At 41.1% G+C, this 23919-nt stretch overlaps 1 protein-coding gene across 6 annotated transcripts; it reads right to left on the reverse strand.

Annotated features, from left to right (window-relative positions):
* Positions 1-5345: 5345 nt before the first annotated feature.
* Positions 5346-21561, reverse strand: BRMS1 (BRMS1 transcriptional repressor and anoikis regulator). Of its 6 annotated transcripts, XM_072117932.1 has the most exons (12): positions 21171-21298; positions 19326-19454; positions 16700-16790; positions 16408-16535; positions 15182-15261; positions 14107-14203; positions 13752-13844; positions 12966-13030; positions 9241-9280; positions 7008-7131; positions 6180-6241; positions 5346-6073 (listed from the first exon to the last, which is right to left on the reverse strand). In XM_072117932.1, exons 1-11 carry the CDS (start codon positions 21226-21228, stop codon positions 6220-6222), a joined length of 927 nt encoding a protein of 308 aa, XP_071974033.1. In that variant the 5' UTR covers positions 21229-21298; the 3' UTR covers positions 5346-6073; positions 6180-6219. The 6 variants fall into 6 exon arrangements, with proteins under 6 accessions (XP_071974033.1, XP_071974029.1, XP_071974030.1 ...); XM_072117928.1 differs by lacking the exons at positions 6180-6241; positions 21171-21298 and adding an exon at positions 21407-21561; XM_072117929.1 differs by lacking the exons at positions 6180-6241; positions 21171-21298 and adding an exon at positions 21320-21516.
* Positions 21562-23919: the final 2358 nt, after the last annotated feature.

A 23919-nucleotide genomic window follows, 5' to 3' on the forward strand; every position in this document is an offset into this window, starting at 1 on the left:
ATAACCAAAAAATAAATGCAACACCCATAAAATGCCAGAAAAAAGTGTGTGTGAAAATGCTGACTGTGTTAATACTAATATGATCAACACAATGGGGGTCATTTACTAAGGACCCGAATTTTAACGTCGGGTTACCCGAATATTACCGTTTTGCGACGATTTTCCCTGAATTGCCCCGGGTTTTTGGCGCACGCGATCAGATTGTGGCGCATCGGCGCCGGCATGCAAGTGACGGGAATCGGGGGTGTCGCCGCCATAAAACCCGACAGATTCGGAAAAACCGCCGTATTTTTTTTTAAAAGTGTCGATTGACACACACTTACCTGCTCCCAGTAACGGATCGTGAACTCCAGTGAACTCCGTCGGACTTCAGCGCAGCGCGACACATCGGGCGCACTACCTTAGTGACTCGCCGGAAGACCCGAATCCTCCACAGAGAACGTGCTGCTGGATCGCGACAGGACCGAGTAAGTAAATCTGCCCTATTATAAGCAAATTGTAAGCAATTACACAGTGGGGCAGATTACCTAATCCTGTCTCATTTTTGGAGTAGTTTTATGGTGAAGATTGATGTAATCTAGTGTTTCTTTAGACTGTAAGCTCTGAAGTTTTGGTGAAATTCTAGCACACACTTTTGTATATAAAAAAACACTGCCATACCCTGCCCTGCCTTCCTTGTTGAAAAAGGCAGAAGAGTCTCAAAACTAAGTCAGAATTATAGTACATTTAGTAAATCTGGCCCAGTTTACAGCAAGGATATCAGCTAGACCGGAGTTAGCTAGTAGCCCTGGAGAGCTGTGCAGGCATACCTTTATGTGTGTTGTAATAGGCAGAAGAACTGTGAAAAGTGAAGTTATATTCCTGGATTGTAGCTGGACTTGGAGCACTGGGGATCTGTCCTCACACTTCTATGCTGTTAGCTCTCTGCATTCAAAATGCTCCATAGCTGAACCCCTTTGAGTAAGAGCACATCTAGCATCTAGTTGGTGGGCTGTGCTGCAGTTAATTCTCACATCGGAGTGCACAAAGTCCAGTAACATTCCTGAAATATAAATCCATTTTCACAATTCTTGCTGCTTTTAACTAAACACACAAATGTATGGTTACACAACTCTCCATAGCTATAGAAAGAATAGAAGCTTTCCAAAACAGGACAGCAAGCAGAGAATTAGAAAACTGAGGAAGTGGTACAGAAAGTATATTGGAAAATTGCACAACTGTTCCTTACACAAACCATATCAAATTTTTGCTAAAAGTGGACAACCCCTTTAACTACTTGTGTAATTTTTTTCTAGTGCCGTCATATTTGGAGAGCCATTTATTTTTTGCAGGATGAGCTTTATTTTCTTTTCATTATGTTTTATTTTTGGAAACAACATATCAAAAAATACAGCAGTAGTTCCTAGGCAGTAGCCCATTAAAATATAAAAATAAGGTCCAATCTTGGACATCTCCTTTCAGGCAGTAAATACACAAATAATTTATCAGTTATAAAGGTTTCTTGCTACAGGTGCACGTTGCCATAAGACAAGTAGGTGTGTTTGCAGCTGTAGATTGCCTGCAACCTATTGACTACATTTTTTTAACTCTTCCTGAGGGGAATGAATAAATAAACCTATTTCAACCCGATTTTCTATCCATAATACTGCTAAATAATATACTGCTAAAAAAAGGAAAACACAAATGACGCATCCTAGATCTGAATGAATGAAATATTATCATTGAATACTTTGTTCTGTGCAAAGTTGAATGACAACAAAATCACAAATAATCATCAATGGAAATCAAATGTATTAACCGATGGAGGCCTGAATTTGGAGTCACCCAAAAAAGTGGAAAAACACACTACAAGCTGATCCAACTGATGTAATGTCCATAAAACAAGAAAAAATGAGGCGTGCAAAAATAAGTAAAAAAAAAAAAGATACCAGACTTGACTGAACTGGCACAACAGGATGGAGGACCCCGAGGGTAGGTGGAGACTCGAGGTGAGAGAGCATAGCAGTGCAGCCATTGCATGTTGTAGGAAATTCTAATCAGATTTATGTTTGAAGGTAGGAAACAGTAGTGTAGCTTTTCCGAAAATACTAGTTCTCTTCGTCAGGCATGATGTTATAAATCACATTTTGGTAAAGACACGACCATCATCTCTTCTTGTTCAATAGTATAAGTGCCTTAAAGGAAATCTCCTGTCTGGAATCTACTTTTCTTAGTTCCAGAGGTAGATTGCCTCATCCCTATACTGTTTTCTAGAATGCTTCTTGTAAGTCTTAATACTTAATTTAGTGAATATGCCAATTACCTGCAAAGGTCGCTCCTGGGGCTAAGGCTACTCCACGCCCTACTACAAGTTGCCCTGCAGATCCACCTCCTTGTGTGGCCCTGCCACTTGTGAACGCAGCAGCACGGCCTGGACAGGTGCAGTGGCTCACATCGTAGCTCAGTGAAGCCGGCAGAGAACGAGGCGTAGAGCTCCCCTCTTGCTGGTGAAACGCCAGGAGCTACTGCACCTTCTGTGCCACAGTGTTCATGATCGCATGGGCATGAAGGGAAGCAGCCATGCAAAAGCTACTTGTAGTAGGGTGTGGAGTAGCCTTAGATCCCAGCTCACTGAGGCTACTCCACGCCCTGAGTAACCTCTGAAGGTTATTAGACTAAATAAAATATTAAAATTTATAATAAGCATAAGGCAAGCATCAGGAATCTAATCACTGAAACTACTGCAAGTATCGTATTTTTCGGACTATAAGGCCCACAAAAAATCTTTAGATTTTCTCAGAAATCAAAGGTGCGCCATATATATGAACCGTACTTACAGACAACAGCTGCCTTGAACTGTGCACCGGTCTGCCACCTGCTGGTCATTCATCCTTATAATCCGATGCGCCTTATAATTCGATGTGCTTTATATATGAACCTAGCTGTTTTAGCAGGCATTTATTGATGGTGTGCCTTATAATCCGGTGCTCCTTATATATAAACCTAGACGTTTTAGCAGCCATTTATTGATGGTGTGCCTTATAATCCTATGCGCCTTATATATGAACCTAGATGTTTTAGCAGCCATTTATTGATGGTGTGCCTTATAATTCGATGCGCCTTAAAAAAATACTGTACTACCCTGATGTCGGATTATACCAACATTATTTCGATTTACCTGGTGTTCTGAGAGCCATAACTTTTTTTATTACCCCATTAACTGAGCCGATTGATGGTTTGTTTGTTTAATTGGACAAGCTGTCTTCTTATTTATGAGGTAAATATATCTTTTGGATCCTATTTGATTCCATTCCATTTTATTCCCACGAGGCTTGCCATAATAAATGATCTTTATTTTTATAATAGTCTTTATCTTTTATAATCTATATTTACAGAAATATTAGACTATACCTAGATCTCCATAGGTGATGGAGAAGCTCAGCTACTTGGTGCTCCTGACAGCATGAGATCACTACCAGTCCGAATAACTGGAATGACAATTACCGTATGTAATCGAGTACAAGCCAAGTTTTTCAGCACAATTTTTGTGCTGAAAAAACCCCACTCGGCGTGTACTCGAGTAAATTAAGAAAAAAAAAAAAAAATGCCTTCGAAGTCACCTCCAGCGCTCACCCACAGCATGGTCTTCTCCCCTCTTCTTAAGTTGTCCATGCATTGCGGGCAGAGGCACGTCTATGCACGCACACACTATGACAATGTGTGACATCAGGCGGCGCCACGTCATAGTGTGTGCATAGACAGGCCTCTAACCAAACTGCATGGACGATGGAAAATTCGGGGAGAATACGAGCCAGGGGAGAAGAGGATGCTGTGGGTAAGCACCCAGGAAAGGGCACTGCTGGTGATTTTTTAGTAAAGGGGAGAGCTCTGCTGGACATTTCTTTATAAGAGGGGGGGGGGCTCTGCTGGACATTTTATTTCAGTTTATTATTTTTTACAAAAGTCTAAAATATCCAATAAATTTCGTTCCACTTCACAATTGTGTCCCACTTGTTGATTATTCACCCCAAAAAATTGCAACTTTATATCTTTATGTTTGAAACCTGAAACGTGGCAAGGTAGAAAAGTTCAAGGGGGGTGAATACTTTTGCTAGGCACTGTAGGTAACCATCCTTTTCATTTCTGAAATAAAACAGAATTTTTTGACAATTGACAAAATATAAAAATTGTATTTGTGAAGTGAAATGGTAACTATATAGAATATATCAGTATACAACTCCCCTAAGAATCCTGCGTGTTACAGGTAGGAATGCATTTTCATTTTGACAGGCTTAAAATAAATTTCTGTGGAAAATCTCTGTAGTATCCGCGCTACATTTTCAGTAAAAGTAATATATAACATATAGCTTCTTTTCTCCACCTCCTTGTCCTCATACTCCTCCACTTTATTGGCCATCACATTCCTTCCTTATAGTAACTGATTAAACAAACTCATTGACGTCCACACGTGAGTCACACTTTATCACACGCCTCGACACATCACATTTAACCCACAGGATGTCAAGAGGATTATTTATCGTATGTAGCCAAATGTCGAGCGTCCTGTAGAACTGTAATAGCTTTATAATACACAATATGGAAGGATTCTTAGCTGTGTCATTTACAGCTCAAGCACAGCAACCATAATCATATGTATACGCCACATACCACACTACTGGATTACTCATTCCTATCCCATAGTTACAATGTGTATGGCTTGTTTTGGATTTAAATTTTTCCATAAATCTCTGCCTTAACAGATTTAGCAACTGCAATAACAGATGAGATAGAGTGGCATTGAGATGTATGGAGCAGAACGGTCATGCGCGGCCGTCTGCTCCATTACTGATGGAGGTACGTGGGACCCCATTGGACCCCTTGTTTTTGTGATCTGGTATTAAGTGGTACTATCTGGAGCTCGGGGGGTAGGTAGTGATTGCATTGTTAAGAGTTTCACAACTTATAGCCCCTCTTTAGCATTACACAGGTGGGCTATTCATGGGAGACCCAAAATAAGGAATACATGTATGGAAGAGGCCTTCTGTGTTACATCACACTTCCTACTGGTGCGATGGTTAACTAAGACTATTAGTCTTTTCTTATGTAAAATATTTTTGATGTTTTTTATGTGCTTGTTTTTTTTACATGCCCTATTGGGGATAATAAATTATTATTATTATTATTGTTGTTAACTACTTTTTTTCTGCAGACAGATTCCCAGCTAGGATAAAGTATTCAGGATATATTATCTGTGCCCTCCCTTTATACATTAAGCATTTAGCAAAATTCTGCAAAGAACCTTTTTTTTTTTAATAACTTGAATAACACAAAACTTCTCCCTGTACAAAAAAAATACTCAGAAGTGGTCAGCAACAAACAAACTTTATTGTTTACTAATTTCATGGATATAAAAATACATATTTAACTTGTGCAAAATGTAAATATAGGAAAATATTTATATACTATATCCGAAAAAACCTGTTCAGCTCATTCACTAGTGCCCAGGCTCACTGAAGTGTTCTAGTTAAAGCTCCATAAATTTTATTTCTAAAAAATACATACACACCATTCAATCCACACACACAGCAAGAGCAATTCTGACACATACATAGCGCTCTACCTCTGCGCATATAGCAGTCTATTCTAACCACCACCACCATGTTGTAGAGGATCATCTTCAGGCACATGAGTGACCCTACCTGCACATGAACGTGAGCTTTTCGCAGGCCGCAAACAAACGGGTCTGTTTGCAGCCAAGTGTCAATGGTGTGAGGTCCACTCATGTGCCAACATAGAATAGGAGTAGGTTTTTGTCTCCGGCTGTCGGCTCATACACGAGGCAGTAGAAACCACAGCCATACGTATGAGTCTGTAGAAATTCATGGGGGAGAAGGGAGTGATAGCCACGGAAACAACAGCTACCACAAGTCTATAAAATAATATTAGTAAGCAGAAGGCCTAAGGGTGGGTTTATTTTCCTGCCCTTCTGACTGAGTATTTTCCTTTCTGCAGTTGTGAAACGTAGATCTTGGTTTTGCTGCTGTCTCCTCGTCTCAGCCAAACTTCTCCTGTACTCACTGCCGTGATCACAGCCCTGTAGACAGAATAAATTAGAATTATTAAACAAAACAAAAAAAGATTTATATAATTAGGGTTTAATCTTTAGATCTGTAGTAACTGTCCAAACAGAAGGCACCAACCAGTCTACTTTTCATCAGTGGTCTTCAAATTCTCAAACTTTTATAAATCATTTCGGCCCTCACTGTACCAAGATACAGAAACACAAATTATGAAATACCGTATATACTCGAGTATGAGCGGAGTTTTTGAGCACAAAAAAATGTGATGAAAAACTCTAACTTGGCTTATACGCGAGTCAATGAAAGAAAAAGAAAACAAAATTTAAAAAAACCTCTGTATTCACCTTGCCGACGCCCCCGCAGGTCCCCTTCTGTCTTATCAGCTCCAGCTCCTTTGGCTCCCCTGTGGCTGCATCCCACACACCATGACGTCAGAAACATGCCGACATTATAGTGCGTGTGCCACCATGGTGTGTGCAACGGGACAATGCGGGGAGCTGAAGATGCAGCTCATGATAGAAGAGGACCTGCGGGCATGTGCCGGCCTTGGTGTATGTGATGGGAGCACGAGGGGGGCCAAAGATCTAGCTGAAGATAGAAGAGGACATGCGGGCTGAGTCGGAAAGAGGAGTACAGAGTTTTTGGTGTTTTTTAGGCTGGGCAGGGGGCTGCTCACTATATATACACAGGGGGGGGGGGCTGGGGGAGAGAAGGTGTGCAGGCACTGGCTATATACAGGGGGAGGGTTGCAGGCACTGGCTATATACAAGGGATGCTGTGACCAATGCATTTCCCACCCTTGGCTTATTCTCAATTTAATAGATTTTCCCAGTTTTTTTGGGGTAAAATTAGGTGCCTTGGCTTATACACAAGTCGGCTTATACTCCAGTATATATGGTAGGTACAAAAAAAAAAAAAAAAAAAATTGTTAAAAAAGGATTCTCTTACTGTGAAGGAGGCTCATCTTTCATGTCTAGAATAATGGCTTCTCCTTTGGTAAAGCTCTCCCCTTCATAATAAAGACAGCCATCTTCACAACGTGCGCTGAAATATTGCTTCTCAACTTTTACACCTAAGCAGATAAACAGATTTGATTTTGCTCTCTGACCCAAAGAAAAGTGTAGTCCATTGCAAACAAGATGGGTTCCCTTTCATAACCTCTTAGGGTGAAGACACACATGGCGTTTTTGGGCCGTTTTTATTAAGTGCGTTTTTCATATCGTTAAAAACGCATGCGTTTTTTAAAAACGCATGCGTTTTTGTCAGTTTTTCCGAAATTGCGCAATGAAAAAACGGACAAAAACGCATGCGGTTTCAAAAACGCATGCGTTTTAAAAAAAACGCATGCGGTTTTTAACGCATGCGTTTTTACCGATCTGAAAACGCACTTAGTAAAAACGGCCCAAAAACGCCATGCGTGTCTTCACCCTTAGCCTGAAGCATCAGCAAGGGTGGCCCATTGGTCCAAATGCTTCTGGCTTTCACCTAAGCGTAGGGCAAAGGGTCCACCAAGATATGGTCAAGGTGCAGGAGGGTAAGGAACCCATTTGCACACGGCACAAATTGAACTTTATCTCAGAGTGAGTTGAGGCACCTCATGGTCACCACTTCCTAGGCACGTCTAGGACTCTCTTTTTAAATCACAGTTTGTGGCTAATCCTAATAAGAGACACCAGTCTAGCCAACAGCTGGAAGACCAGGGAGTGCTACTTGCGAAGACAACAAGTAGCAAGGTAGCATATTGAAAGTTCAATGGATGCACAAAACACTGATAGAGCCACCGTAGTCATCATGGCAGCTCTCCAAGGAAATCCATCTCCACAATTTACCTGAACTAAGTGCACTGTTAGGACTATGCCCACAAATACCAAGCTGCTCCTTCTGAGTCAAAACTCAGAAGTGCAGTGACAGAGAACCTCACTGCTCCTGCTCCACATCTTTTTGGACCAAGAAATGACATAGCTAAAAAGGGGAAAGGATGACAGAAGACCCTGGGCGGTGAAACAGTGGAAGGGGGTGTTGTCATTCCTGTGGAGCCAGAGCTCTGAGGTGCTCTCCTAATGCCCCATGAAGCACTTCAACTTAAGTGAAGCTTTGGCATGGAAGGAGCAACTGGAAAAGTAAAAACAAAAAGGTGTGAATAGCACCTGTTGGCATGGCACTGTATAAATAGTTTGTTCAGGTAAGTAAATCGTAGTAACTGATTCCTTTTAAAGGGCATCTACCACCAAGATAAAGGACTGTGTGCAAAGGAGTCCGAGGGGCTCCATAGGTGTTAATTGAACCTGGAACCCCTCAACCTGCATTAGCATACAATCTTTCATCTTGGTGGTAAGGAAAGTTCTTCACAGAAAAAGAAAAAAACCTGTTTCTAGCTGCAGCTGCTGGAAGGCAACAATCCTAAAAGTCGCTTTCCAGCCCTTTAGGCAAGTCACACAAGCAGTATGCAACCAAACACACATCTCCTCACATCTGTTTCATGGTGACTGGGCCTTTAACAAAGCAGACCCGGACAGGAATCTTTTACTGTAGATCTGGCTGTTTGGTATCAAGAGTCCGGCCATTAGCCAAGGACAAGGTCTTCCTCTGGGAGTTCCGGATAGTAAATGATGTTTACTACTTACATACCCTCGGCCATAGAGCCCATTAGCAGCAACTTTCTCAGCACTTCTATTTACCCCTCCCTCCACATGCAATTTTAAAATGATATGTAAAAGCAAATTATGCATGTTTGTCACTAGTTTTAACTTGGATTTATGTCCGTGGCTCCTTTTCTGGACACCTTTTTTGAAACGTTGGAGATGCACGAAAGGTCTGAAATACAATAAATAAACTCTGAGCCTTATGGTGACCTTAAGCTGCATCTCTCCCCATATGAACAGGCCAGTCTTATAAACATGGATGGATTTTAGGTGTTACTCGTTAAAGAACAAGTGATTACAGTTGAGCTAGTTTTTCTACATAATGCTCAAGGGTTTTGCATTTAACTTACTGTACACAGAACCATATTCACTCTATCCAAGACAAAATATCTAGTCGCATGAGGCAGTTTCACTGCATGCAATATCCCTTGTAGATGCATGTAGTTATAATAAAGAAGGTCCCTATTGGAACACTAAAAGACAAACACAATTTGACAAATCTCCCATAACTTTATTCATTTTATGTAATATTTACTTACTGTCCGATTTTCGTTTCTGCGGAGATACTGCTGCTTTGGCCTGTATTAGAAATAACAGAATATGACCCCATGAAATGTATTGGTAAAATAAGCACAGTAATAATGAAAAGCACTTTCAAGGGTAGAAATGAGCCCACAAAATACATAATGCATGAAGATAACGTGAATAAACCAGGTTTACCTTTTAAAACTTTTTTTTTTTTTTTGCAGAAGGCCTCTACTTAAAAGGTTGTCTCAAACATTACAATTATCCCCTATCTGCACAGTAAAATAGTACAACCCATCAACCAATTCTTTGCAATGAATCTATGGGTTAATGGAATATTGCATCAGTCATGTGCAAGGATCATCATATCCATATACTGGGTAGGACATCCAAAGCCAAATAACCAGATGGTACATATAAATCAAACGGTACCAATTTCACTGCAAGTACTTGTACGCCATGTTCACATATCTATACATGGAGGATATTGATAAAGGAAAAAGAACTATGCAGCCGATAACTGCACAATCCTCCACTGATCTCTCTGCCCAGTCCATCAGCTTAAAGAGAACCCGTCATGCAAAATAACCCCCCTAAACTAAATATATTTTCATAAACTGCCATTAGAGAGCATTGCCTCTATGCCTTCATTGTCCCTCTACATGCCTGTAAACCTAAGCAATGAGGTCCTAAAGCTGTATGCAAATGACCTGTGAAATGTCCAATGAAGCATTAGCATATTCAAGCTGTCTTCATGAGTGGGAGGCACAGCCACACCCCCAGTGCATGACTGACAGCCTGTATAATGATGTGAGGCTGTATAATGATGTGCTTCCTGGTGCTGGTGGCCACGCCCCCTGTAGCCTGTGTGTGCATGTGTGTGTGTTTAGGAGAGATACAGCAGCTCCAGGATCCAGCCATGTTACAGCAGAACATGTCAGATTCATGTGTAGCTGATGTCTGTGTCTCTCACATGTCAGCAGATGCAGGACACACACTAGCCATGCTTTACTATACATTACACACAGACAAGAGCAGGGGGAGGAGAGGGGAGGGGTAACAGAGGTGACATCACTGCCTCTGACCATGTGACCAGCCACATTTACATGATAAAGAATAGATGATTTTACAATGAATAGTGTATGAAATAACTAGATAAAGGCTGTGATGGATCCTTGTGAGCTGCTCCAACAGGTAGAGGTGACAGGACTAGTGGCAGAGACCTGATGACAGGTGTCCTTTAAAGGACATCAGTCATCAGGTCTCTGTGACCAATTTTGTCACCGCTACCTGTTAGAGCAGCTCACAAGGATTCCATCACAGTTTTTATCTACTTAATTCATACATTAATCATTCTAAAATCATCTTTTCTTTATTATGTAAATAATACATGGAGAGAAAAGTGATGTCACCCCTCCCCTTTCCCTCCCTGCTCAGGTCTGTGTGTAACGTATAGGAAAGCATGCTAGTGTCTGTGCTTTATCTGCTGACATGATGTCCTCCCATACACATGTAAGAGATACAGACATCAACAACACATGTACCTGACATGCTACCTCCTCCCATACACACGGCTGCATCCTGTAGCAGTTGTATCTCATACACACACAGGCTGTAGGGGGCGCCAGAACCAGGAAGCTCATAGGCAGCCAGCACTGGAGTGTCAGATCATTATACAGGCTGTCAGTCAAGCACTGGGGGTGTGGCTGTGCCTGACACTCATGAATAAACTGGACTGCTGAATAAGAAAAGCCTCAGTGGACTTAAACCATCAGGTCCTAAAGCTGTATGCAAATGACCTGATATCCTAAGTGTACAGGCATGTACAGGGACAATGAAGTGATAGAGGCAATGCTTTCTAATGGAAGTATAAGAAAATATATTTCGTTTTGGGGTGGGAGTTAATTTGGCCGAAAGTGTTCTTCCCTTCACAGGACATATCAGTGGAGCATACTGACCAGATTATAAACCCCATTATACACACTAGAGCAGTCTTTTAGTGAGCCAAAAAAATATTAAATAATGCATTAGGGTTTCATCCAATAGCATGATGAGATCGTGTAATACTGTAAGAGCCATGTACTCATAGATTGTCAGTACAGAAAACATGCACTATTACACGGTAGTCACCCAGCCATTCCATAGATGACGTAGAAAAAAGAAAAATAGCTGGAGGGCATAGTGTCTGTCAATGCAAACATGCCAGAGCATAATACAGGGAGCTTTAGAATCACACAGGGTGTGGACAGACACTGCAATGTCTGAATATCATAAACTTTAACCCCCTCACTGCATTCACTCACAAGTTAAACCTGAATGATAGATCTATCTAGTTACAAACCAAAATCAGGAACAGCAGGGCGAATGTGTGCTCAGAAAACCTGAAAAATATGAGGCAGCAGTTTACGATAGACCATCAATCTGAAAGGTGAAGGATCAGACTCCTAGGATCTTCCCACAGATCATCAGGACAAGTCAATGTTATGGCTACTAGTTAGGATGGGCCATCGTGTCTGGATAAACAATGAAGAACAAGGGCCCCTTTATCCTGGTGATGTGCTTTGGGAGAACCTACCCTTACAGGTTATACATTGATGACCTATTGATAAGACGACAGTCCATTGTGCAGCTAGTGCAGTGGGTACAGTAAGTATTCAGACCCCTTTACATTTCTCACTCTGTTCCATTGCAGCCAATTGGCAAGATCAAATTTGTTTTTTTGTTCATTAATGTACATTCTGCACCCCATTTTACATGTTTTTGTTCATTTATAAATCAACAAAAACTTGAGAATGATGCAAAGTTTTTTCACACCTGGATTTGGGGATCCCTTACCTCTTCCCTGCAGATCCTCTCCATCAGGTTAGATGGTGAACGTTGGAGGACAGACATTTTCAAGTCTCTCTAGAGATCAAGAATAGTCAGAGATGTTCTGAAGTCACTGCTTTGTTATTTTAGCTGTGTGCTTAGGGTCATTTTCTTGTTGGAAATAATAATTCCTTTATTTATTATAACACACACAGATTACGCAGCGCTGCACAGAGCTTGCCAAATCTGTCCCTGTCCCCAATGTGTCCATAAGCCAAAATGGGTTCCATGAAAAAAACCTCTCACTGAAAAATGTGAATCCACCCTTAATATGAGCGACTCTGAAAAGGGACTGAATACTTATGACCAAGTGATATTTTAGTTTTGCTTGTTTAATAAATGTAGATATTTTTTCTGTCAAGATGGGGTGCAGAGTGATATTCCCATGAAGACAAGATTCTTAAATATACTCAGAATAACAAAACAACACATTCTCCAATTCACTGTTATTAACACAAATACAGCATTTCACAGATATAATTCCAATCAGTCTATCAGTCCTGTTTTTTACAATTTTGGTTGTCCCTTAATCTGACTGTAAATCTTCTGACTATGGTCAGGTATAGCTTCTATTGTCTGCACACTGCAGTGCTCTCTGCCTCCTGCTCCTTCCCACTGCATTAAAAGACCAGCTCAGACACTGGCACTTCCTGCCAGCAACCAGCATCATGCAGAGACGTACTCTACAAACCAGCAGGGTTGGCTGTGTGTGTTCTAGTTGAGATAGCAGAGCTGACTGTGTGCTATAGAGCAGCAGGACTTGAGCAGATTTATATTGAAGAGGAAAAAGATTCAATACGTCTTTAAAGGTATTCACTGATCTCTCTGTCATTCTTGGCGTAGCTATAGGGACTGCAAATTATATCATTACCTTTTTAATAGCAGTCCAGTCTTCTAGGATATCCAAATCTCGCAACATATATACAATATACGGACCTGTTATAATAGTCAAGGAAAATAGATGACCTATATAGAATACAATAAGTAATTGTACCATTATCAATCAACAATATCTCTTAGAGCCAATCAAGAATTTTGGGCCACTTGTTCACAGTGGCTCCCATGTCATTCTGCATTTTCTATTCCAGTCTTCCATTGTAAGTTTAGGTCAGGAATCCTCTATAAAATATGCTTATACCTGAAGATAAAGGAGATTTGAGCCAAACCTAAAATGTTGTAATGTAAACTAAGAGAACAAAGGGGTGAGGTAATGTCAGACTGGTCAGTTCAAAGACGCACCTCATCTCTTATCAGCATTGGTCACATTGATAAAACTGCCACTATTAAACATTATTACTATTTGACACCATCAATAAATCTTTTGGATATGCAAGTCATTTTCTGGATAGTTGTATGACCCTTCCATTTTTCTCCACTTTGGTCAGAACCGATTGGTAAAATAAAATAAAATCTCTTCTAAGATCCTTTTGTTTTCTATACAGTAGATATAAATTTAGGACGTTTTCAGAACTGGAGTTAGTATCTGAAAAAAACAGAGGAAACAGACCAAGGACTTGGAAGTCTGGTATACTGCCCCAACAGCCCTTGTTACACAGCATTTCCTATAGATCCTATACATTGTTCAAATGTTTCAGACACATTGACTATCCAGGAAGAACCAGATGATGTTGTGATATATGGTGGTTCAAAAGGATACCAGAAACTAATGGCACCCTCTTCTTCTTCTCAGATCGGAATGGATCCCACTTTCTGCGGCTTCGTTTTGATCTCAACTCTTCATCCCACCACTCTATAGAATGAGAAGATACTTATTAGGCAGTAGTAGGACTTTGTAAGATAGCCCCAGTCCCTTCCCCTTCTTCTGACAATAGGCTAATCCCAGCAGATCATGAACTAAAAGCTGTGGTCATTAAAGCCAGGGTACAGTATCCAAATTTAGAGTATCCCCATTAAATCTAGCAGGCATTCACAATAGTTAAACAACAACACAGAATCACTGAAAATATATTAAATGGCATACATAGTTAACTTTTTTTAATACGGTTTCATACCAGATGAGATGTCTATGCTCTGGCGATCCTCCTCCAGCCTCTGGATACGCTCTAAGAGTTCACTCTGCATGTTATCAAACAGGAGAATCCGCTCGCTCTGTAAACACATAATACATTTGTGGATGAACAAAAAAAAAAAAAAAAAAAAAAAACCCACACACACAAACACAAGTAATGTGAGCAATGGCTCCGGGGATGATGTAGTCCTCCAACTGCAAAATCCCTTGAAGGGTCTCACAGGATAAACCCATTACCTAGGGCAAAACCCAGCAACACAATGGTCCTCTCCTTTAAGAGAAATACCTAGTCTTCATAACTTAATATAGTGTAAAGCTTTTGGCGTATATGATAAATGCTGTGATAGATTCCCAATGGTTGTCACCCATAGGCGATATGGCAACTATAACCCATTCAATGGCCAGATACTATAATGGCATCATATACATAATGAAAAGGTGATAAATTCTGCTAATTAATGGCCTTGGTCAGCCACATGCTGCTAACATGGAATACATTTTATTAATACAAATTCCCTTTACTGGACTCAAAAGATGAAAAATTGTTGCCCATTATTTTATTCCATACTTGCTTTGCAGTATAAGGATCATACTTTGGAGCCTTAAGTTTAGTGTACACATGAAAGAAAATCTACCATCAACATTAAAGCATGATAAACTAGGGACAATTACTCACAGATCCATGGCCACTTTCCTTCTAATTCATTACCAGAGTCCCCCTGTGTTGCACCTTCACAGGCTACAGTAGGAAGGAGAATTTCCCCCTCCCACTGTGTGCTCACTGGAAGGAGGGCAAATGTAACAGCCTGTGAAACTACAGCAAGGAGGGCTTCTGGTAACAAACCCCAGTGCCATCCTGGTTCATTAGCATTATGCTAAACGTTTATTTTGATTTTAGAAAGAAGGAGGCCATGGATAACTAATATAGGAAGATGACCACAGTCACGGTGCCTGGATCTATGAGTAGGTCTAGTATAAGTGTTCCTGGTTTATCATAAAACCTTGATTTTGATGCCAGATTTCCTTTACGGTTAGCACATAAGTTGGCCATCGCTTACCTCTAAATGCTGCTTAGCACCTTGTAGTTCACACTCAAATCTGTGTCTTATGACATCCACACAAAATCTCTTGTAGATGCCTAAAATTAAATAAATAAAGAATACGAATTTGTGAATTTTGTGCTCCAGATAAAAATGAGTCAAGGCCAGCAATAACAATGGAGATTTACCAGGATATCCATGGGTGTATGTAGTTACAGTGCACTACTTAAGAACAGGTATGGGATCACGGGGGGTCCCAGCCATCAAATATAAATATAATATATACCGTATATACTCGTGTATAAGCCGAGTTTTTCAGCACAAAAAATGTGCTGAAAAACCTCCCCTCGGCATATACACGAGTCAAGAAAAAATAAAAACCGTAATACTCGCAGTACTCCTGTACTGGGAAGCAGGAAAAAAAAAAGAAAAAAGAAAAAAAAAAAGAAAAAAAATGCAGTAAAATTGGTGAGAAAATGCATCTGCAGCATTTTCTTGTGGGCTTAGAATTTACGGCTCTCACTGTGCGCCACAAATGACATGTCTACTTTATTCTTTGGGTCGGTGCGATACCAAACTTGTATCGGTTTTATAAGGTTTTCATACATTTATAAAAATTAAAAAAACTTGTGTAGAAATTTTGCCATCGTCTGGTGCTAATAACTTTTTTTTATACTTCAGTGTAGGAAGCTGTGGGTGGTGTCATTTTTTGCGACTTCTGATGAAGTTTTCAATGCTATTGTGTTTAGGACTGTACGACCTTTTGATCACTTTTCATTAAGTTTTTTAAATCTTTCAAAATGGCAGAAAAAAAACTAAGACTTTGGGCGCTACGGGGTTAAACACAGTGAAAAACCGTTATTATATTTTGATAGATCGGGCATTTCCGAATGCGGCGATACCTAACGTGTTTGTGATTTTCATGGTTTATTTTTATCAGTTCTAGGGAAAGGGGGTGTGATTTGAATTTTTAGGTTTTAGTAACACTTGCGATCGGCGTTACTAGTAAGTCTATGCTGCGATGTGCAGCAAAGACTTACCGGCTATGGAGAGGGCTCAGCCCGTGAGCCCTCTCCACGCACCCACTTTTGTGGGAAATTATTTTTTTTTATTTTTTAAATTAATTCCCCATGGGAGGTTCTGGATATTAGATACCCAGCTGTGATTACACATGAAAGCAAAGGCTTCAACTGACCCTGGATATGGGTGCATATGGCTAGGTGTAAAAGGTGAAAAATAAAAACCTGCAACTTCAATGCGGATTTTCATGTTCTTCTGCAGATCCTCTAGTGGATTGATATACTCCAAAGCTTTACCCGAGGATACCTCTTCCAATTTGGCTTTTAGTTGGGTTAATCGTTCTTTAAATAACCTTTAAGAAGGAGAGAGGATATGGGGTCAAAAGGGTCACACAAAGAAAATTTAAGTTGTCTGGACCTTCCCCAATTCTGACAGGACAACATGACATCTATGGTATGTGTCTACATCGGCTTCAACCAGGAGCAGGTCACCAAGCAGATGATTTTGGCTACTTACTTTTCCTTCACTTCTGAGAATTGCTTTTCTAGATGACACATCTCGTCAAGGCACTCATTTCTACGACGTTCACAATCCAAGTCATCCATATCTGTCAAGAGGAAAGATAGTCTCTAAGCTTAGCAAGGTGACCACCTGCCTTACACAATATTCCAAAATCATTTTCAGATTGTGAATCATGTGCACATGGTCATCTAAACCTTCATCACATTCTTATGCAAAAGGATAGAGTGGCTTATGTACCCTACCATCCTCTGAGAAAGTAAAGTAGAGGATTCCTGGCCACATTTAGAAGTCTAAATTCCCTTTCAATCAAAATCAACTGAAGCTCAAAACCTTCTTCTTTTGTTTGTTGTCCACTTTAAGAAAAGAATTGATAACGTTTGTGTAATGAAAAGTTATACAGTTTCCCAATAAAATTCCTCATGGTTTTCTACTTTGTTTGCCATCTTGCTATAGAAAACTTTCATGTTTACTTCCTGTGGAGAATGGCTCATACACAAGCGTGTGCATCACAGGCCACGGACAGATTTCTAGCCACTATAAGGGTGATGCCACACGTCACGTTTTTGGACCGTTTTAAAGCATATGTTTCAGTCCGTTTAACCCCTTAAGGACGCAGGGTTTTTCCGCTCATTTCTCGCTCTCCAACTTCAAAAATCCATAACTTTTTCATTTTTACGTGTACAGACCTGTGTGAGGGCTTATTTTGTGCGTAACAAATTTTACTTTCCCGTAATGTTATTTATTTTAACATGCCGTGTACTGCGAAGCTGAAAAAAAAATTCCAAATGTGGAAAAACTGAAAAAACCACACGTGCGTCACGTTCTTGTGGGCTCAGTTTCTTCGACTTTGACTGTGCACTCAAAATAGCACCTCAGCTTTATTCTTTGGTTCGGTACGATCGCGGTGATACCAAATTTATATAGGTTTTATTGTGTTTTAATACATTTTCAAAAATTAAACGAATGTGTACAAAAAAGAAAAAAAAAATTCCCATCTTTTGACGCTAATAACTTTTTCATACTTTGGTGCACGGAGCTGGGGGAGGTGTCATTTTTTTGGGAAATGAGGCGACGTTTTCATTGCTACCATCTTGAGGTCTGTGCGACATTTTGATCATTTTTTATTTCATTTTTTATGTGATGTAAAAAGGTGTAAAAGTCGCATTTCGGACATTTGGGCGCCATTTCCCGCCTCGGATGTCACCGCCGGCCGTAACAGTTTTTATATTTTGATAGATCGGGCATTTTGGGACGTGGCGATACCTAATATGTTTGTGATTTTTACTGTTTATTATGTTTTATATCCATTCTAGGAAAAAGGGGGCAATTTGAATTTTTTATATTTTATTAATTTTTTTTATTTTTTAAACTTTTTTTTCTTTTTTTTTGCCACTATTTTTTAGACCATCTAGGGTACATTAACCCTAGATGGTCAGATCGCTCCTACCATATTCTGCAATACTTCTGTATTGCAATATAGGGCATTTTTGCAGCACATTCATTACAATGAGCCACTGGCTCATTGTAACGAATCTGCAGATGCCAGATAGTCTCGGGTCAAACGAAGACCCGAGGCTACCATGGCAACCGATCGCCGCCCCCCGGTGACGTTCGGGGGCGCGGTGATCGTAATAAATATGCCGGTGGCGTTGAAAGGGTTAATAGCAATATGCAACAACCCCCACCTCTGTATGAAGAGGACTCAGCCCGTGAGCCCTCTTCATACACTCCTTATACCTCTGCGCCATAGAGCTACGGCTCAGAGCGTTAAGGAGTTAAAAACGCATACGTTTTTGAATGTTTACCATGTGTTTGGGTGGTTTTAATCACAGCTGTCTACACTTCCAGAAATGAAGATTAACATGTTCAAAGCAGCCAAACGCATGGTAAGCATTGAAAAACGCACGCGTTAAATGGACTGAAAACGCATGCTTTAAAATGGTCCAAAAACAGGACTTGTGGCATCACCCTAAGTAAACAGAGATCCAGAAAGTATATTGGAAAATGATAGAACCTTTCATTACACAAACAATATCAATTATTTGCTGACAGCCATTTAAATCTGCATCAAAAAAGTTTCTTCTTCTTATTTATTCATCATTTAATTATTTTTAATTTAAATAAAGATTCTATATTTACTCATAATAGGTTTTAGTTAAAATAAGGCCCAGCCCCCACCTAGGATGGGGCTGTCTGTTACACTCTACAATAGGATAGGATAGCGACAGGCTGCAGCTCTAGTTAATAAATAGTGCCATTTTGCTATTTGTAATGGAACTAGACTTTAAGGTGCACAGCTTCCTCCAGACCATGGACCCATGGTCCTGTACTTACAGCTTTGTTTAAGTACAGAATAGAGTCATGGTGGGACTGGCACTCACAGCCATTGTGTTAGTATGGAGAGGTAGAAAACCTTGATGCTGCTAGTATAGACAAGCTTTGGTTGGGCCATGAGATGACTTTCACACTGGAACATATTTTCATGGCTATATACATGCATCAAAATGTACCTTTTATATTGAGGACTGGTCAAGTGTGCCAAGCTCCGGTGCCTACATACAGTGACATGCTAGTCATTTATGAGCCATTGCTACTAGAAGGATATATAGGGAACACAAACCCGAGCTCTCCTCTTCAGAATCGGACTGGCTGGCGCTGTCTTCCCGGTCACTGTCCACTTCTTCTTGACCGTTCATTTCTGCAGATGAATCCGCTTCTGCCTCCATGGTGGAAGGACAAATTGAGTTATCTGAGGAGGGAAAAACTATTTAAAGGCAACATATCATCAGACAAAGACAGAGTATTGGCGCTGTTTAAAGAAACATATTGTTTTATATTTATGAAGATAGTCTTTAAGGACTTGTGGTCTCTCCTATGAGTCCTGTCAGGATTATTTTACTTTTTAATAAGAAATCCAAACTTTATAATCTACACATCACTGAGCTCAGCTTCTCTCTACCACATATAGCTCTCCGTTGTGGCATCAGAGAACATCTGACAGCTTCACTGTAAACGCCTGTACAATTCAAACATGTTGCTTCTTTAAAGGGGTATCCCACTTTCAGAAAATAATTCATGTTTGTGTAATGAAAATTAGATAGTTTTCCAATATACTTTCTGCATCAATCCTTCACCGTTTTATAGATCTCTGCTTGCTGTATAGAAAACGTTATTTTGTTCCGGAAAATAAAAACTGGTCTCTGATCCTGTAAAGTCACAAAGGTGCACAGCTCGTTATAGCAAAACAGAGATGTGTGATATACGAAGGCGTGCACCTGTGCGACATCACATGACAGGAAGTAAACAATGATAGAATAACAGCAAGCAGGGAGCTAGTAATTAATGATGGGAAGTCCGACTCGTCTTTGTGAGCTCGATCATTAGGCACCGCTAACCAAGACGAGCTGGCTCTTCTGGCTCCTGAACAGCTCCCTATTAAATGTATAACAGGGAGCCTCAGTCCAGCCAGTCCCCCACTCCAAACCAATTTTAACTTGATTTTATTGGGTTAAAAGGGGGTGTGGTAAGCCGATGTCTGTGCTTCATGTACAACCTATCACTACTAGTAATCAGTGAGGAATTGATACAGAAAGTATAATGGAAAACTGTTAAACTTTTCAATACACAAACAAATTTGCTGAAAATGGATGACCCCAAACATCCTATTCCCCCAGTCAATGCTGCTGCAGCTCCAGTCGTTCTGTTGGCCTAGCCCAATATGTCAGTCAGTACCAGGTATATGTTTCAGGACCGGCCCCAGGTTGCAGTGAACTCATGTGGCGGCATTAAAAATTCACTAAACAGACTCCTCTTCCCTAAAATATTCCCTAGTTTATCATACCAATCAGCCCACTCATGGTCATTTTTTACAAGTCCCCCTCACACCCTATGGATTCATTAGATACCGCCCCTTAGATAAAGCCCCCTCACCCCATAGATTCCTTATGTACAGCCTTATGTGGGCCCCTCCAGCAGCCCTGTGCCCCGGTACTTGACCTGGAATGCCCAGTGCTGGCGCCAGCCCTGTTTGGGGTAAGTGAAAACATGGCACTCTCAATGCCAGGATCTGATGCCAGGATTAAATAGGATTGTAGTCAATTTGGTTATGTTACCAATCACATAATCACATAACTTTGCCAAGACAAGTCAGTTTATGAGGCGGTCACAGCTGAGACCAATGACTTATGCAGCCAAAACTTGCAGGTAGGCCGGGTGCACCAGGACAACAGAGCCGCAGCAGCAATCACATGTAAGGAAGGGAACGCAGCAATGTGTTAGATATGGCAGCATAGCACAAACACACACATATATATATATATATATATATATATATATATATTCACACACACACGTGTGTTTATGGTGTAGGTATATACACACTCCAGTATAGCTGCAGCATCACACAGCACATGGCCACATATATACAGAGCAGTGCAGTCCTATGCAATAAGAAATTCACACTCACATTCTAGAGGCCCCTGAGCTCCCGGACATACTGTCTCACCCCATGGTATAGCCTGCATGTACCCCCCAGTATGACATGGGCTCCCTACTTGCCCTTCCAAAACAGACAGTCAGCCAGTTTGGCTGCCGGCTGCAAATACTCTCACATACACAATGGCTGCCCCGCTCCTCCTGCAGGATGCTAACCCCTCCAGGCAGCGATAATCACATTCACAAGGAGCGATATTGTATATTAACCCGATAAATCCTCGGTGCGTCCCGCCTCCTTCTTCCTGGTCCCTCCCGCTTCATTCACTTTCTTCTTTCCTCTCTTCCTTTAGTTTGCCTGACGTCATCACACTGTTCCTGCCCCCACATTGATCACCTCCAACAGACCAACCACAAGGAAGGGCGACGGTAAGGCAGCCAATCACAAGTGAGGGAGGGCGGGATAACTGTGACAGACCCCTCTGTTGTGAAGAAATATTTGAACCAATCAGAATACGAGAAACGCTGCTGGAGGCAATGCATTCTGGGATGCGGTATCATCCTGGGGATCTGTGTCTCTTCAGTTTATACGGTGTTGCGTTTATCAGCTTTCATGCGGCTTTTGCCAGTTTCTCCCCCTCGTACTGCCCCTCCAATCCTTGTATTACGCCTGCCGCCACTCCCCCACTTTTAATGCTCTAACTTTTTGTACCTCACATTGTGGCCTCCTCCTACTCCTTATATCATTCCCCCTTCTACTCCTTATAAGTGAATCTAAATAAATTAAAATATCAGCAAAAATATGTATATATTTTTTTCAATTATTCAATCCTAAAAGTGAAACTCAACTGACTGCAGGGCATGAGGCCGGGATCACACGTTCCGCTAGCGGTGCGTTCATAACACGACACTAGCGCACAGGGGGCGGGCCTCGGGCCGATCACATATGCATTTCCAGGGGAACCCATGCAATCGGAAACCAGGCCCCGGTGTCTTGTATTGTATAAATGCACCAGGGCTGGTTACCAATCGCATGCTTCTCCCTGGAAACACATATTCCATCAGGCCGCTGGCCAACCCACTGTGCGCTAGCGTCGCGTTATGATTGCAGGGTGCAGAGAGGTTGTCACCGCAGCCGGTGGTCTGGATAAGATTTCGGTGACTGTCACGTACAGAGGCCTATTGGGCCCATTCCAAGACTGGATCTAATATTCAAATATAGACAGATATACACGTCACTGAAATATACAGAAGACAGAAATTTTGCACATCCTTTAGTTCGATGCTTATTAGAATCTTTATTTTTATAGTGATGTATTGATGGGGCAGTCCAATGTAAGCAATGTTTCGGTCCAGGCAGGGATGGTGAGGCACAATAGGAGAAAACAAACGCAGTGTCCACTGCTACCAGAATGGAGGCAGTGGTAGAAAGGAAAATGATGCGCCATTTTAATGCCAGCGTTACTTCTTCCATTCTGCTAGAGGTGGATACCACGCTCGCAATCAGTGTCTGATGAAGGTCCCTGCCTGGACCGAAACTTTACTTACTTTGGACTGCCACATCAATACATCACTATAAAAATAAAGATTCTAATGAGGAGCGAACTAAAGGATATGCCAAATTTTTCTTCTGGGTCTTATAGGCAAATTGTCAGTGAAACACAGGTACTGCTATGTATTGAATAAGGGATCAAAGTATTCCTTGTGTTAGTCTCCTAATGGGACAGTAAAAAGCAAGTTAAAATGCTAGTAAAAGGTTCCTAATTACCTAAAAAAAAAGTGTTCAAAAAGTAGTACCAATCTAGCCTTTATCTTATCACACAATAAAGAAATCCTAATAATGCACTTTTCATTGAGGAATAAAAATATATACGTAGCTTTTAGAATATGTGACACATAATCAAATGAATTTTCCTCCAAATGTTTATTTATTTTTTTTTGCTAAAGTAGTAAATTCTAAGAAAACCTGTACATGTTTGGCATTGTACCAGATGTCATTCTCCCATTATGTGTAGATCTTACGCATCTTAGTATGTACTGTACATACTATTCTGGCTTTAGAGGTGCGCCGTGCATGCGCTGTTTTGCATGACATGCTAGGAGTTACACAAGATCTCTTGATACCCGGAGAGCGACATCACATTTAGGCAACATTCACACTACCACAAGGGCCAAAATACGTCCCCCTTGCAGCAGTGTGAATGTAGCCTAAATGTGATGTCGCTCTCCGGGTATCAAGAGATCTTGTGTAACTCCTAGAATGTCATGCAAAACATGGGCAATGGGCGCACGGCATCCTACGGGAGCGGTACCTGGGAAAAAAAAGAAGGACATGTCCTATCTTTACCCATATTACGGCGCCGTGCGCCATACATCCCTGTGAAGAGGGGCGGGGGTGAGCAGCCCTCCTCCTGCCGTTTCCCGCATTGCTACGGTACGGAGGGCAACAGCAGTGTGAATGCAGTCTTAGAAGGTAAAACTTGCATGCCAGATGCATGGAGTGGGTAGAGCAAACTGACTGCATGAGGCAGGGTTGTCTGACTGCATCCTTCAAAAGAATAAAAGATGATTTTTCATTCATGCTGCAATCTAGAAATATGCTAGAAAGACCTGCAGGGGAATTACGTATTACAGAAGAAGGTCATTTACCATTTACAGCATTCTGGTGAGGAGGGGAAGTGGACTTCAGGTTGTCAGATCAAGATTTAGAGAGAAAGCCGCCCAACAGAGATATTAAGGGAACAGGGGTAATGTGTGGCCTATGGCATATGATAAATCTCCCT

Source organism: Engystomops pustulosus, chromosome 7 (genome assembly GCF_040894005.1).
Source record: "Engystomops pustulosus chromosome 7, aEngPut4.maternal, whole genome shotgun sequence".
NCBI classification, from domain to species: Eukaryota; Metazoa; Chordata; class Amphibia; order Anura; family Leptodactylidae; genus Engystomops; species Engystomops pustulosus.

What these genes read in the sequence shown, in the direction of transcription:
- BRMS1 (XM_072117927.1), bottom strand. Translation starts at nt 21,228, where the DNA reads ATGCAGGCTATACCATGGGGTGAGACAGTATGTCCGGGAGCTCAGGGG. An exon ending in AGCTCAGGGGCCTCTAGAAT is followed by an intron (nt 19,455 to 21,170) that starts GTGAGTGTGAAT and finishes TTCCCTCCTCAG; the next exon opens with ATAACTCAATTTGTCCTTCC. An exon ending in ACTGGACTGCTATTAAAAAG is followed by an intron (nt 9,281 to 12,965) that starts GTAATGATATAA and finishes TTTCTAATACAG; the next exon opens with GCCAAAGCAGCAGTATCTCC.